Source organism: Ictalurus punctatus, chromosome 17, assembly GCF_001660625.3.
Source record: "Ictalurus punctatus breed USDA103 chromosome 17, Coco_2.0, whole genome shotgun sequence".
Classification (NCBI taxonomy): Eukaryota; Metazoa; Chordata; class Actinopteri; order Siluriformes; family Ictaluridae; genus Ictalurus; species Ictalurus punctatus.
In genome coordinates this window covers 9334154-9349960 of record NC_030432.2, presented here as the reverse complement: position 1 = coordinate 9349960, position 15807 = coordinate 9334154, and the positions used below count along the sequence as shown (strand labels likewise).

At 42.5% G+C, this 15807-nt stretch overlaps 1 protein-coding gene across 4 annotated transcripts in view; it reads left to right on the top strand.

The window, feature by feature from the left end:
- The window catches only part of kmt2a (lysine (K)-specific methyltransferase 2A), a 45144-nt gene that overhangs the window by 15759 nt on the left and 13578 nt on the right, over positions 1 to 15807 (top strand). Inside the window, exons 3-26 of one of the 4 annotated variants that reach the window (XM_017490463.3) lie at positions 201 to 3299; positions 3396 to 3532; positions 4756 to 4933; positions 5028 to 5253; positions 5658 to 5722; positions 5812 to 6294; positions 6384 to 6457; positions 6566 to 6808; positions 6989 to 7135; positions 9558 to 9650; positions 9758 to 9878; positions 9962 to 10072; positions 10246 to 10430; positions 11093 to 11266; positions 11431 to 11541; positions 11642 to 11715; positions 12431 to 12624; positions 12764 to 12864; positions 14399 to 14536; positions 14670 to 14828; positions 14924 to 15041; positions 15153 to 15231; positions 15317 to 15477; positions 15575 to 15727. In XM_017490463.3, coding sequence (XP_017345952.1) covers positions 201 to 3299; positions 3396 to 3532; positions 4756 to 4933; positions 5028 to 5253; positions 5658 to 5722; positions 5812 to 6294; positions 6384 to 6457; positions 6566 to 6808; positions 6989 to 7135; positions 9558 to 9650; positions 9758 to 9878; positions 9962 to 10072; positions 10246 to 10430; positions 11093 to 11266; positions 11431 to 11541; positions 11642 to 11715; positions 12431 to 12624; positions 12764 to 12864; positions 14399 to 14536; positions 14670 to 14828; positions 14924 to 15041; positions 15153 to 15231; positions 15317 to 15477; positions 15575 to 15727 — 6624 coding nt within the window. Of the gene's footprint in view, positions 1 to 200; positions 3533 to 4755; positions 4934 to 5027; positions 5254 to 5657; positions 5723 to 5811; positions 6295 to 6383; positions 6458 to 6565; positions 6809 to 6988; positions 7136 to 9557; positions 9651 to 9757; positions 9879 to 9961; positions 10073 to 10245; positions 10431 to 11092; positions 11267 to 11430; positions 11542 to 11641; positions 11716 to 12430; positions 12625 to 12763; positions 12865 to 14398; positions 14537 to 14669; positions 14829 to 14923; positions 15042 to 15152; positions 15232 to 15316; positions 15478 to 15574; positions 15728 to 15807 lie in introns of all 4 variants that reach the window. The other 3 variants (XM_017490462.3, XM_017490461.3, XM_017490460.3) reach the window with 3 other exon arrangements.

The window sequence follows — 15807 nt, the reverse complement described above, 5'->3', positions numbered from 1 at the left end:
ATTCTTGATGCAAAGTTTTTTTTTTTCAGTGTTTTGAAAATGGAAAATTGAATGAATTTAATCAAAGGATAAAAGTGCAAGTTGAAATGTGTTAGTTTGTGATCTTCATAGCTTGTAATAATCATATAGTTTGCCACAAAGGCCTTCAACTCCAGTAAGAAATGTATATCAGTTTCTAAATGTTATACTTTGTTTGCTAGCTAAATTGTCACATGAGAAGAAGCCAAGAGGCCGCCCCCCAAGATCTTCGACTGTGCAGAAATTGGCTACACGTGTTGAACCTCATCCTCTGTCTGCCGTCACAACTCCAGTCACAGATAAGGTAAAGCGGCCACCAGGTAGACCCCCTGGCTCTGGGGAAAAAAGAAGAGGCCGTCCTCCTGCTTCTGGTAACCAGAAAACCTGGCTGCAAAGTGGCCAAGCGTTACCTAGTGACAGCAGGGATGCTGGACTGGAGCACAACAGTAGTCCAGCACTTCGCAAGGACATTGTGGAAGATAACAAAGAGAGAAAGGCTGCAAAGAGAACTCCCCTTGGATCTGTGCAGCAGCAAGAATCTGAGGACAAGTTAACAAAAGTGGGCCGTGATTCAAAGGTGACCAAACTGAAGCGGATGCGGGATGTCAAAGTGAAGCCCCTTAAGTCTGGACTTTTAAAGGGTGTTCCAGTTCCCTTTGTGCCAAGACGGAGGCGTGGCAGACCTCCTTCTGCTGAGCGCCTCAAAGCTGAGATTGCTGCTGCTTCATTGGCCCTGGAGTTGTCCCCCCCTGAGTCTGGCACTGCCAAACATAAGACCTTCAGTGTTCGCCTAGAAGAGGATATGGATCCCCACTCTACACAGCATCTCAAGCTCAGGGCCTCTCATTCTGCTGATGAACGCACTACCCCAGATTCCCCAGGTTCCGAATCCATCGTCAATCCAACCACACCTTCTAAACTCGGAAGTCGTTTAGGTTTACGGCAGAGTCCTCGCCATATCAAGCCTGTGCGCACGGTCCCACCTTCCAAACGCACTGATGCCACTATTGCAAAGCAGTTACTGCAGCGGGCTAAGAAAGGGGCACGCAAAAAGAAACTGGAGGCAGTGGGTACTCAGGGAGCGGCAGCTATTGAATCTGGTATTAGGAGGAGAACAAGAACACAGCTCAAAAACATTCGGCAGTTCATAATGCCTGTGGTGAGTACAGTGTCCTTGCGGATTATTAAGACCCCTAAGCGCTTCATTGAAGATGAGTTTGGTGCCCCTCCTCCACACATGAAAATTGCACGCTTGGACTCTACTGTGCCACCTCCAGTCACTCATCCCTCAACAACATCCTCCACACTTGTTTCCACGGCTCCAAGTACAACTGGAACTGTGGCCATTGCTGGGGCAGGACCGCCTGTCGATACCTTCCCTCCTCCTCCGCCCCCTGCCCCCACTGCTGCTGTTGCAACAGGAAGTCTCCTCAGTAACAATAGCTGCAACAGCAATGGACGATTCAGTAGTAGTGCAGCATCTTGTGGCTCCAGTGCAGTGTCGCAACATTCCTTCCAACTCTCCTCAGGAGAGTCTTCACGCTCCAGCAGCCCAAGTCTGGACGACTCCTCTTGTGACTCGCAGATTTCAGATGGCACCCAGGTGCTCTCAGAGGAGCCTGACCATTCCCCTTCCTCTCAGGGAGAGAGGGAGGCCAGTCTGCACCATTCCCCACATCCACTGTCCCCACCTTCTGAGCCTGAGACAGAGCACATGGAGTTAATAGAGCCAAACAGGCGAGGACGCAGAGGTCAAGGCCTTAGGAGAGGCAATTTTGTGTCACGTGGTCGGGGCAATCTGATCAGCAATAGGAAACGGGCCATCATCAGCCCTGCCACAGGTGTTATGATGTCTTCTTCTCAGGCAGGGTCCCAGCAGGCCTCTTCTACTGCTTCTTCATCGTCTTCTCCACCACCACCTCCTCTTCTTACTCCACCTCAGCCTCCTCAGTCAGCTTCATCCAGTGTATCTGCCATTAGTGAACATCACCCCCACTCCCCATGGATTATGCCTCATCCCATTGCCCCTTTCTTGCCTACTCCTCCGATAATCCCTGGTTCTCATGACAAACGCCGTGCCATACTGAGAGAGCCCACATTTCGCTGGACATCATTGACACGCATAGAGCAGCAATACTTTTCTTCTGCCAAGTATGCAAAAGAGGGCCTTATTCGCAAGCCTATATTTGATAACTTCCGCCCTCCACCACTCACAGCTGAAGATGTGGGACTGATGCCTCCTGGACCTGGAGGAGGGGGAGTGGCACCAGGAGGGTTCCCTGCACCTGGTGGTTCATCTGGGGCAGGTACTAGGCTGTTTTCACCTCTACATCATCATCACCAGCATCCCTCATCTCGTTTTGAGCCTCCACTCCATAAACGCAGCCCATTGCTCCGTGCACCTCGCTTTACTCCCAGTGCTGCCCACTCCCGCATTTTTGAGTCAGTCACTCTGCCATCTTCCTCGGGTAGCAGCCCTAGCTCTCATTCCCCTCTCCAGGTCACACCACCATCAAACAGGCTGCCACGACGCAGGAAGAGGAGAACATTTGGGCATTCCCGCATACAATCCAGATCACCCTCGCACTCCATGACCACCAGGAGCAGCCAGTCAGGAGCCCAGGCTGGAAAGAGCTCTGCTGAACTCTCTGCACTAACTAGCTCTGTTCCTACGAGTGTGACTGGCAATTCCAGCCCCTTACCTGGGATTGCAGTGAGTCCAGTTGCTCCAAGTGCCTTACCTCAAGCCCCTTTCAATACATTCTCATCAAGTTCTCTTGGTTCCATTAGTCATAGACCCTCTGATGTTCGTAGAGTGGATGTGGGCCTTGGTGGGGGTGGAAGTTCGGCCTCTTCCTCATCACAGCTCTTCCCTCGTTTTGCTTCCAGTCCCCAAGGTTCCAGCGGGGGTACTGGAAAAATAGGGAGAGAGAGGAGTGTCTCAACATCACGAGATAGCCTTCCCAAGGAGAAAGATAGAGAGGCAGATAGAAGTAGAGACCGTGGAAAGGAAAATAAAAAAGACGCAAAAAAAGATTGGGAAAGAAGAGGGAAGAGCCTTGCTTCGGATGGCGCTACTAATTCCACTGCAAGCCTTTTTGCTGTGGATGGCAAGGATGTTGAGGAAACGTTCAGCCAGAAGAAGACTCCTGGGCAAAAGAAATCTGTTTCTGTTGACTCTGGTGCAGAGATCCCATCAGTTGAGACAAATGTAATCCAACCAGCAAGGGCGTTGTTATCTAAAGGCCGTGTGTCCAAAAAAGGCAGATTGCCAGAAAAAGGTATGGAAGCTGATGAAATAGAGAAGAACAAAGAGAGATCTAGCGCACCTGTCCCACCCATTCATTCCAGAAAACTCCCCTCTACACCATCCCTAGGTTCCGTGCTCGCCCTTGCTGAAAAACAGCCAGCCACAGACCGGCGTGTGGCAGGCCTCCTGAAAAAGGCTAAAGCTCAGCTCTTTAATATAGAAAAGAGCAAATCCTTGAAACCAGTGGATCAGCCTAAAGTGCAGGTTGGTGTTTATGAATGGTGTTCATCTTATTTTCAAATGTGCTTGCTTGCCTTATTTTGGAACACATTAACTCTGCCTACACGCTGGCACCAACTAGCTACAAAATATTAAAATCTAAGATATTTGGCATTAGCTAGATATTGAAATGGTGGTCATGGTTTTTACTGCGATCATGTCTTGTAAAAAAGTTTTTCTTAACCAGAAACATTGCATTGTTTTTAACCTGCTTACTAGTAACATTTTGTTCTGTGATTTTATTTTTTTTCAGTTAATGTTGTCGTGTCATATTGTCTCCAAAATAAATCCAAACTAGTAGGCAGCTACTCTCACTGTCCACTTTGTTAGGAAGACCTGACACTTGCTCATTCATTCAGTTATCCAATCAACAGGAACACTATGGTAACTCAAATAATCACACTTTAGAATTAAGCTGAGCAGAAAAGCACATCAGAATGCATAAGATGCTGAACTTTGACGTTCTCCAAAGACAATATCAGGTTCCATTCAGGTCATCCAAGAACAGGAATCTGAGGTTACAGTGGGCACAGGCTCACCAAAACTGGGCAGTTGAAGATTAGAAAAAGATCATATGACATTTTACAATAGACCGCACCAATGAGAAAGTGTACAGGTATTCCTAATAAACCAGCTGGTGGGAGTATATAAATTTCTCACAGTCCTGAAATAAACCTGGGGGAAGAACCAGAGTAGACTTAGGGGGACAGTTTAGTTGCAGTTGGGTGACGCTGGTTAGGTATGGGAAATTTTGGGTGGTGTATGTGTGATCTGACAGTTCCCTCAAACTACCCTTTCCCACAACCCAGGCCCCAACCTTTGTAACCAAAAAAAAAAAAAAAGACTAGGCCAAACATTAAAAACCCACCAAATGTCTGAAGTACTTGTAACAGAACAAATGCTACTAGTGTTTATTACCCTGCATGGATAAATTTATGGTTTTGAAATATGGCAACCCTGTAAATGATCTGGCCATTTCACAAATAATGACAACTGAATTAGCTTCCCTCCCCTTTAAAGCAATAATTGTTCACTCAGGTGTTGTCTTAATTAAATAAACAGTTTTTCCCATAATAGGGGCTACATTCAAGAATGATGTGTTTATGAAAGCAGGTTTAACACCACACACATTCAGCACAGCAGCCCCAAAAACAGTGTTCTATTCAGTTAGCACTAAATTAAGTTGGTAAAAATGTTTGCTTGCATAGGGTCAAGAAAGTGATTCTTCTGAAGCATCAGTTCGTGGTCCACGGATCAAGCATGTGTGCCGTCGTGCCGCAGTAGCATTGGGTCGAAATCGTGCTGTATTCCCAGATGATATGCCCACCCTTAGTGCCTTGCCATGGGAGGAGAGAGAAAAGATCCTGTCTTCCATGGGGAATGATGGTGAGCATTTTCTAGCAGTGTCACTGTCTTTTAAGACATTTGTGTTAATATATTTTAATATATTTACATTTAAGTAATTCGGACTCTCTTGCAGATAAGTCTTCAGTGGCAGGTTCAGAAGAGGCAGAGCCTTCTTCCCCTCCCCTAAAACCAGTAACAAGACACAAAACTGTCCAGGAAGCCACCCCCAGAAAGGGTCGGCGCTCAAGGCGTTGTGGGCAGTGTTCTGGTTGTCAAGTCCCAGAAGACTGTGGGCATTGCGCCAACTGTCTGGATAAGCCTAAGTTTGGGGGACGCAACATTAAAAAACAATGCTGCAAGTAAGTATGGGCTTGAAATCTGAAGAAAAAAGAAAAAAAAAAGTATTTTATGTCATTTCTTGACAGTTTTGCAAATGTTAGACTGAAATCGATAAGTATTTATTGCACAATGTAAATATCAGTATCACAAATAATGTTTCTTTTCTGACATTTTGTGGCTATCATCAGTATTAAACGCAGCTGATTAGATTTTATAATTTTGATATGAAATCCTTAAAGATGTACAGTGTTGAGTCGTTTTTAGCTATTTTATTTTTGTAGACATTAAATAAAAGCATTATTGGACTTATCAGTATGCAATATTGCAGGGTTTTATTTTTTTTAATGACCTTTTTATTTGACCGTGCATGGCTTGAGTGCTTCAGATGTATTTAAAACAGAAGTGTATCTGTTCATTCTCACAGGGAACGAAAGTGCCAGAACTTGCAGTGGATGCCATCAAAAATGTTTCTTCAGAAGCAAGCAAAAGGTCAGTGTACCACTCCCTCTTCAAGACTGCAGAGTTCAAGGAACATTGCCATTATTTTGCCAATTGCATATTACTTTCTCTTTTTTTAGGTAAAAAAGATAAGAAGAAAAACAAAGTGCCAGAAAAAAAGGAATCCCATCACTCTGTCAAATCTCAGAGTCCAGAAGTAAGTCTCAAACCAACCCCAGCTCCTTCAAAGGATGACCCTCCAGTGAAGAAAAGTGACACTCCACCCCCAATACAGGAAGAGGACAAACAAAAACAGCCACCTTCCCCCCCATCACCCATCTCTTCTTCCCCAAACAGTGATCCCCCTTTACTTCCCAGCCCAGAGGACCCAAGACCACCCTTTATTCCGAGTTCTGCCTATAAGAAGGACCGAAAGCTTTCCAGCCCTTTATCCAGGTCCCCACACACCACTGCATCTAGCCAACCACCAGAACCATTTCAAGAGATCATGCAGCCACAAACCCAGACTCCAGCAAAAAAGGAAGGGCCCACAAAGTCACCATCTAATGAACCCAAAAAGAAGCCCCAGCAGCATACTCAGCCTTCATCTGTTGCATCCTATGGTAGGAACTGTTAATGATAAACCTAATCATTCTCTTCATGCTTTTTGTGTGTTGTATTTGAATACACATATATCTTATTTTGTTTTCAGCTTCAGAAGCAAAGCAAATAAAAAAGCAGGCTGTTCATTGTGGTACTCCTCCAAAGTCAAAACCAAAGGAGAAGGTGAGAGCTTCTTGCCAAGTCATTTTTATTTTGTTGTTTTGGTTTGTTTTTCATTTTACACACCACTTGGCTCAGACTTTGACCACCCACCTGAATTGTTGTTTACAGGAGAAACAGATGGTCACCAAACCACCTGACCGCAGTACTTTAAACTTCCTGAGCACTCCCTCGATTGGGGGCACTGCCAAGCAGAAAGCACCCTCCGACGGAGTGCATCGAATTAGAGTGGATTTCAAGGAGGACTTTGACATTGAGAAGGTGTGGGAAATGGGTGGGCTCAGCATTCTCACCTCTGTGCCAATCACCCCACAAGTAGTCTGCTTTCTCTGTGCCAGCAGTGGCAACGTGGAGGTAAGGTCGTCTCGGTCAGAATGTAGCGCTGTATATGCCTTGGTTTAGATGATGGGTGAAGAAATACACCACTGTTTTGCAAGATTAGGTTACAGCCTAGGTCTGCAAACCCTGTCCTCTCTTTTTAGATCCTGAATTATACAACAGTGTTCTCTTACTGTTTGTGTGGCCTTTCCACAGTTTGTGTTCTGCCAGGTGTGCTGTGAGCCTTTCCATATCTTTTGCTTGGGGGAGACCGAACGTCCCCTAAATGAGGAGTGGGAAAACTGGTGCTGCCGCCGATGTCGCTTCTGTCATGTCTGTGGCCGCCAGCACCAGAAGACTAAAGTAAGGGTTTTTTCATGCATTGGTATTAAACTCGTAATTGTAAAGGATTTTTGCCACATCTAATGTTTGAATTATAATGATACCGGTTTAAGCAGGCTTGCAAAACCAAGTTAAAGGTAGAACTGCATAAGAAGTTTGAAAGTATTCTACTGCTGTTGCTATAGTTCAGGGGGTCCCAGAAGTCTCCATGGATAGGGGAAATTAATACTTATTAACAAAATGTAAACTTTATTTACAAAACATCCTCTACACGATTGCCATTTGTTTGCAAATGCACGAGTAACTTTTCCACTGCACTGTACAGCTCGATTTGGCTCGCCTTACTTTTCTGAGCTTGCATTTCCACTGCAGTTTAGTGTCGCCTCATCATGTGTGCCATCATCATGTGTGCCATCTTCCACTTGCCTTGACCCAGGAATAATGTTGTATTGTCAAAGCCATGTACAAATACCGTATTTCAAACACCTTTCCTGTTCACTGAACACAGACCCTATTAAGGATGTAAAATAACTGCGTTCTAGACCCTGCATAGTGCTCGATATCCCTACTCCTTCGTTTAGTGGATCACATTTAGTATCGGCTCGGCTCGCTCTGAACCTCGACCGAGGTGGTACTAAAAAAGGTACCAGGTACTGTCCACAGTGGAAACCCCACAAAAAGAAAACATTTTTTGCACATATATATGCCGCACTTGTCTATAAGCCGCAGGTGTCCATGTTGTAACATGAGATATTTACAGAGAAAGATTTTTTTAACTGTTAATTAAATACGTACTGTAAATGCTTTTTTCCGAACAGTGCCTGTAACACGGCTGGTTTAAAAAAAATAAAAAAATACAGATGCCTACCAGGAAAAGTCACTGATCACTATCTTCATCTTCCTCCTGCGCACTAAAACCACTAAAGTAGTCGTCTTCTTCAGTGTCGGAATTGAACAGCCTCAGAATTACCGGCACTTCGTCACACACTTCCTCAGTCTCTCTTTCGCTGTCGCTCTCAATGTCACTTACGTCTCGAGGCAAATTCGCCCTTGAGCTTGTGCTTTCCTCTTCATCACGCAGCAGTCCAGCCTTTCGAAACACGTTGGTGTTAGTAGATTTTTTGACACTGCTCCACGCTGTCAGGATCCAATATTTATGATGTCATCTGGTCCGATGGAATTCTCGGCTATCCTTGTTTGAGTGAGTTTGCGGAAGTTTTTAACTTATTCGTCGTAGTCGGGAGGGAGTTGCTGACACAGAGTTGTCCGTGCCCTGATGGACAGGCCTTTTCGTCTCATAAATCTGAGACACCAACGATGGTCCAGCTCTAAAATCTCAATCTTCAATCTTCTTTTCATTGGCGATTGTTTTGGCTTTCAGTCGGATCTGCACAGTGGAAACACCTCGGCTGTCTGCTCTCTGTGTGTTCACCAAGTCTTCAAGAACGTTTTCAAGCTCGGGCCATCTGCTTTTCTTACCTCTGAAAGCTTCTGTCGTCTTTTTCCATTGAGTCAGTTCTTCACGCTGCTGTCTCCAACGTCTCACCATCGATTCATTGATGCCAAGCTTACGTACAGCAGCTCTATTTCCTTATTCAACAGCCAGATCGATCGTCTTTAACTTGAAAGCTGCATCATATGCATTTCTTCATGTGTTTTCCATGATGAGGGTGTGTGCATATAGCGCAAAATGACTGATCTGAAGAATTTAGTGTGCGTGCGTTTGATTTAATTCGAACAGTTTCATTGGTCCACTGTGACCTGTTTGGTAATTTCATTGGTCCGATGTGATGAGGCTAAATGTTTTGGCCGCATGAAGCTCGTTAGCCCATAAAAATCCAAAAATTAGCCACATCATTGTTTAAGCCGCAGTGTTCAAAGCGTGTGAAAAAAGTAGCGGCTTATAGTCCGGAAATTACGGTAATTTCCTCTATGTATGGAGACTTTTGGAAGACCTCGGAGATCTATCCTAGCTTGTCTAGTGAGTTGGGTGACCGTGAGCAGAGGTTTGGAATTCAAATTCTGCCCATTCCACAGTATTTTTGTGAGCCGCTGAAGGACCATACATTAACGCTGCACATTTTTTGATAATGTAATGATCTCTTCTGTAAATTCACAAAACACTATATACACTTCACAGGGTCATAAAGTATGGAAAGCACTCCAGTTTTTCAAAGCTGATGTTAGTGTTTTATTGTTGCACAGTGACACTTATGCAAACAAAAACAAGTTATCTGCATTTTATTTTGGTTGTTGGTATGCAATTGTTTTTTAAACTGTACAGTTGTAAACGCACAAGCTGTAAACTATAACCTGGGTTAGCAATCAAACCTGAAACCTAAATCAAAGTACTTTTTTACCACAACACTACTTTCAGCTGTTTTATATATTAACCTGAATTAGCTCTTAATCCGAGCCGTTATGTCTCTTTCCTTTCACGCAGGAGCTGCTGGAGTGTGACAAGTGCCGAAACAGCTTTCACCCTGAGTGCCTGGGACCCAACCATCCTACAAGACCCACCAAGAAAAGAATCTGGGTATTACATACACACTTTTTTTTTTTCCAGCTGTTTATTCTGTTTAATATATGTAACTAATATTCTGAGCGTTTGCAGTTATTAACTGAGCTTAATATCCTCCACAGGTTTGTACCAAGTGTGTTTGCTGTAAAAGTTGTGGGGCCACCAAACCAGGAAAGACTTGGGATGCCCAGTGGTCACATGACTTCTCCTTGTGTCATGACTGTGCCAAACATTTTGCAAAAGGTGGGTGTTAATCACTCTGACAGATGTTTTGTTTATCTGCAAATACACATTAGCCACACCTTATATGTAATGTTTGTCTGTAGGAAACTTCTGCCCTCTCTGTAATAAGTGCTATGACGATGATCATGAGAATAAGATGATGCAGTGTGGAAAGTGTGATCACTGGGTCCATGCCAAATGTGAGAATCTTACTGGTGAGTGGACTGTTTGTTCTTTTGTGCAGCCTGTCTAGTGTTTTGAAAGCAGAAAAAAAGTGTCATTCTTGTGTGTTCTCTGATTTACCATAATGTTTTGGGGTTTTTTTGTGCTGACTCTTGGCTTTGTCTTTGAAGTCGGGAAAAATTTTTTTTTACTGTTTTTATTTTAGACGAGATGTACGAGTTATTATCCAGACTGCCTAAAAACTTGGCCTACACCTGTGTTAATTGTACTGAGCACCACCCACCCAAGTGGCGCACTGCCTTAGAGAAGGACATTCAGAGCAGCATGCGCCAAGTTCTCACTGCACTTCTCAACTCCCGCACTTCCACTCACCTGCTCCATTACAGACAAGTAACTATTCCAAGCTAATTATATCAACTTGCACTACTGGTCAAAAGTTTAGACACACTCATTCTTTATTATTTTTTATATTTTTTCCACATTTTAGAAGTATAATAAAGTCATCAAAACTCTGGAGTAACACAAATGGAACTATGGGAATTACGTTGTGCTAAAAATCCAAAATAATTTATTCATTAGCATCTTCAAAGTAGACACCCTTTTTGCCTAGAATTTCCAGAAATGTATTCTTGGCATTTTCTCAACCGATTTCTTGAGGAATTTCCCTGAGATGCTTTTTAAATCATTAAATTAAATAAATAACTTTATTAAATTATACCGTATTAAAGGAGTTCCCACCTACGCTGGACTCATATTGGCTGCTTTTCTGAATATTTTGCTTCAAGTCATCTGTTTAAAAAAAATATATTTTTTGTAAATAAAATGTTAGTTTTCTAATGAAAGAAATGAATATGTCCGCACAATTATATTTTTGTCTACAACACCGATTCCAAACATTTAATCATCCACATTCAGATCAAAAGATTTTTAAGATCATGAGAAACATTTCAGTCAAGTGTCTCTAAACTTTTGACCGGTAGTGTATATGTAGTATGATGATGTTGTTTTTTGTTCTGTGGTTCTTTGCTGATTTATGTCCTGTTCTGTCCTAGGCGGTGATGAAGCCACCCGAGTTGAACCCAGAAACCGAAGAGAGCCTCCCCTCTCGACGTTCCCCTGAAGGGCCTGACCCTCCTCTTCTTACAGAGGTTTCCCTGCCCAGTGATTCACCCCTTGACTTCGAGACTGTGGAAAAGAAAATGAATTCAGGGCACTACAGATCCGTGGTAAGGGATTTGAAACGTTTTGGGATGTTAATCCACTTAAATATTTGTGCGATTACATAGTTCTGCCCAGATTTGCAAGAGCTTGTTAATACCCCCCCCCCCCCCCCCCCCCCCCCCCCCCCGAGAATTGAACATTGCTGTTTTGTTACTATCTCCTTTTTAAGGTGGACTTTAGTGATGATATTGTGAGAATCGTCCAGACAGCCATTAATTTCGAGGGAGGTCAGCCAGAAAGCAGAAAGGCCAACAGCATGGTGAAGTCTTTCTTTATCCGGGTAAGGCCTGAGCAAGAGTAGGCACAATGTTTACAGTGGATTGTGCTTCAGGCCTGGAGCACTGCTGTTTATAACACTAACACTGCTATGCTCCTTACAGCAAATGGAACGAGTTTTTCCTTGGTTCAAGGTGAAGGAATCAAAATTCTGGGAGGCACACAAAGTCTCTTACAAGTGAGTTGTTGTTTCCCCCCCTTTTTTCCCCCCTTTTTTTCCTTCTTATCCAAGGGGACTTCACTTGTGGTATATCTGGTATATTATCTGTATGTTTATTTTGTATCAAATGCATTTATTAACTATTACACAACTTTTTTCTAATTCGAAAGAATGCTGAGATGTATCTGCACCTTTAATGTAGGGGATGGGACCAGACGTTTTAGTGGTACAATAGCAATGATATAATGTGAAGCTGTAACAGCTTGTCAGTGAGGGTATCTGTCTCTTTGCTCTCCTTCAGAGCACAAATATTACCTGTCCATGGGGAATGAATGGTTTAGTTCCATTGTTGGAGACCAGCCTCAAGTGTCGAATTTCACATAGGTGCAATTTGACAAGTCTTGTGGTTGCCCTGTGGTTTGACTGTGGTAGACTTTGTCTGTTAATCTGAATTATTCATGGGTCTGTGAAGCATTGTGTTGTATATTTTAAAATCCCCTTTCTGTAATACAGTATATACAGTACATCGACTCCTTATTACGATGTGGTTTTTCGTATCTTTAACAGTTCCCAGCACAAGAGAAGCATTTACTCTCATGAGCCATTCAGTGGTGAAACCATCAGTGAATATTTGATTAAATCAGCTTTATATATTTGCACTGTCTGTGTCTGAGCATTTATTGAATAGAGTGATGCTAAGTAATGTTGTTGTATTTTCTTCTTTCTGCTGCAGTAGTGGTTTACTTCCTAATGCTGTACTACCTCCTTCTCTGGATCACAATTATGCCCAGTGGCAAGAGAGGGAAGAGATGGCATGTGCTGAGCACCATCTCTCTATGAAAATAATTCCTGCTCCTTGTTCTAAAGCTCCTGGAGAACCCGACTTCCCAATTGTACCTCCACCTCCACCTCCACAGCTTGCACATGGTGAGGAACAAAAGGATACACCACACCCACCCAATTTCAGCCTACTTTTTTTTTCCAGTCTGAAATATGTAATTTGACATGTTATATCTTTCTCACAACCTTTTTTATTTCATCTCTCTCCACCACCAAACTTACTCAGACCTTACTCAGGAGGACAGCCTCGAACCTCCCCCTCCCTCTGGTATTGGTGACAATAGACAATGTGTACTTTGTCTGAACTACGGTGATGAGAAGACAAATGTAAGTCAGGACACAGTGTTTAAGCAAATATAAATCAACTATCAAGTGATTTCAAGAGCCCTGTTAATGGCTACTTGCTGCATTTATGCATTATGCATAAAAAGTGTTAGGGTTGATTTTGTACTTCTGCTTGTGCGGCTCTGCGAGCACATCAGGATGGCTTGCGTGGACGCTCACACAGGGTGAAGTATTCATACTTGCACGTAACATGAGCATGTTCTCTAGGAAAAGCTGCTGCATAAACCACACTGGAATATAACAGAGAAGAAAAGCCGAAAAACAACGCGAGTTCCATGTTTTACAGTCGGAATAATACACGGAAGATAGCACAGACATATTTTTGTTTTTAAATGTGCTGGGAGAATCCTAGTGTAATTAGAAATTAAGCAAATTCTCCCTAAAAGCAGTTCTGAAATATTTTAACCCAGCCGTTTTGAGCAGTATGAACCGCTTTTATAGAGAAGTGCATGAATGTAACTAGTGTTTAAATCCACAGTTCTTTCTGTCATGGAATGACATGGAATCATGCTTTAGGTTTTATTTTTATCGAGTTGTTGAGGTCAAAGACATGCATGGTAGGTTTATTGGCATGTCCAAAGTGTCCGTAGAGTATGAATGGGTGTGTGAATGTGTATGAGTGTGCCCTGCGATGGGTTGGCACCCTGTCCAGGGTGTACCCTGCCTTGTGCCCGATGCTTCCCGGGATAGGCTTCAGGTTTCCCTGTGACCCTGAAGAGGATAAGTGGTATAGAAGATGGATGGATGGAGTTGTTGAGGTTTCTCTCACCTAAACTCTATTTTGGGAGTCCTTTCGAACAAAGAGGACATAAACGGGCCCGGTCCTACTGAAAGTTTTGCATTTTTATATGATGTATTTATATTAACACATAGCAGTTTTCCTTAAATAAATCCATTATACAATAATATGATCATGTCACCATGCATGAAGCAAAAATTTAACCCATTTATACTCGATATTCAGTGCAAGAGTTTTATCTTGGAGGAGAAATATTATTAAAGACCCTGGTCTGAGAAATTTATCGAGCAAATCTGTTTAAAGTGAGATTTTTAAAAAAAAAATTTTTTACAGAGCATCTTTCATCTGTTTCTGTCGTGAGTGGTTTTAATTTTTTATTTTTTTTAAAGCCTAAACTTTCAGAAAGCAGTTTCTGTGCACAAGCTTTTCAATAGCAGACAGAATGTTATTTAGCATTTTACTGTTTGCAGTACAGCTGTACTGTAATCAAACCGTATTACTCGAATTGAAACAATATTAATCAGAATTTGATTGAACCTGTCAAAGAAGTGTCACAAATGACGCTAAAATGCAAACGTGCATTAATGCAGAAATATACATTTTTAAGTACAAGTATAAACGTTTATACCTTTTGCAGAATCTTCTAACGTCCCACCACTCTGAATGGTGGCTACATGAGCATGCATAACTCAGGATTTTGAAAATATTTTATATTTGTTTGAAAAATACGGTATGTCATTTGTGTGAAGTGCTTCATTGAGTTTTCGTTTCTAATAGGAATGCGGAAGGCTGCTTTACATTGGCCAAAATGAGTGGGCTCATGTGAACTGTGCATTGTGGTCAGCAGAGGTATTTGAAGATGATGACGGCTCTCTCAAAAATGTCCATATGGCAGTAAGCCGTGGCAGACAGCTGGTAAGGCAATGTTAACTCTGTGCTTCGTATAATGTCTGCTCAGTAGAGTTACAAGTTGTTTAAGTTCTTTAATACCATTTACCTTGAAGTACTGAATGGTTTTCTGCTGTATTTTTTTCTTCTTTTTTTGTAGCGCTGTGAGAACTGTAAAAAGCTAGGAGCCACTGTAGGCTGCTGTCTTACTTCCTGCTCGAGTAACTACCACTTCATGTGTGCTCGTCAGTGCCACTGTATTTTTCTGGAAGACAAAAAGGTGTATTGCCAGCGGCACAGAGACTTAATCAAAGGCGAGGTAATAAAATCACTTCTTTAGCAGTATTTACATTAATTTTTTATATCTCTGCAGCTGATATAATACGTATCGACGATATCTGAATTGTTGTTTAGGTTCTGCCAGACACAGGATTTGAAGTGACGCGGAGGATTTTGGTGGACTTTGAGGGGATCAGTTTAAGAAGAAAGTTTCTCCATGGCCTTGAACCAGATAATGTCCACATGATGATAGGTATTTACAGAATCTGTTTTATTTTTTCTAACATTTTCACAAATTTTATCCAAATAAATGTGTGTATAAATTATGCTATGGTGAACTTTGCCATCTTTATTTTGAATGTAGGTTCCATGACTATTGATTGTCTCGGGATGCTAACAGAGCTCTCAGATTGTGAGAGAAAACTCTTTCCTATTGGCTATCAGTAAGTAGCTCATTAGATCATAGATCATGTTTTTGTGTGCTAATTAAAAAGTGTGTAACATGTAATTCACATCCTTTATTTTAAGATGCTCAAGGGTCTACTGGAGTACGCTGGATGCCCGCAAACGATGTGTCTACACCTGTAGAATTCTGGCATGCCGCCCTCTTGTGGCAGACAGCATCAGTAACAGCATAGTCACACAAGAAAACAATTGTACTATTGCCCACAGCCCACCTCCAGTTTCAGGTATGACCTGAAAGTATTATTTAACTGTGGAATTAAGTTGCAGTTTGGTAGTTGATTAATTTTTTTTTTTGGTAATTGAGTTTTCCTCTTCTTTCAGAAGAGGTGGACCCGTCACCATTTCCTGATTCAGTTTCTGTTGACCATAACACCTTGCCTATGATTCCAAAACCAAGGGTTTACTTTAGAAACAGACACCCCAGTTATCCGCCCTGCCATCGTTCTTCTTCCTCTAGACATCTGCCCTCTCCAGGTACCCGGGTTTAGCCTAAGTATTATTATTCATCCTTTGGAATACGGATTTTATTATATGACACTTTTATTTTTGGTTGT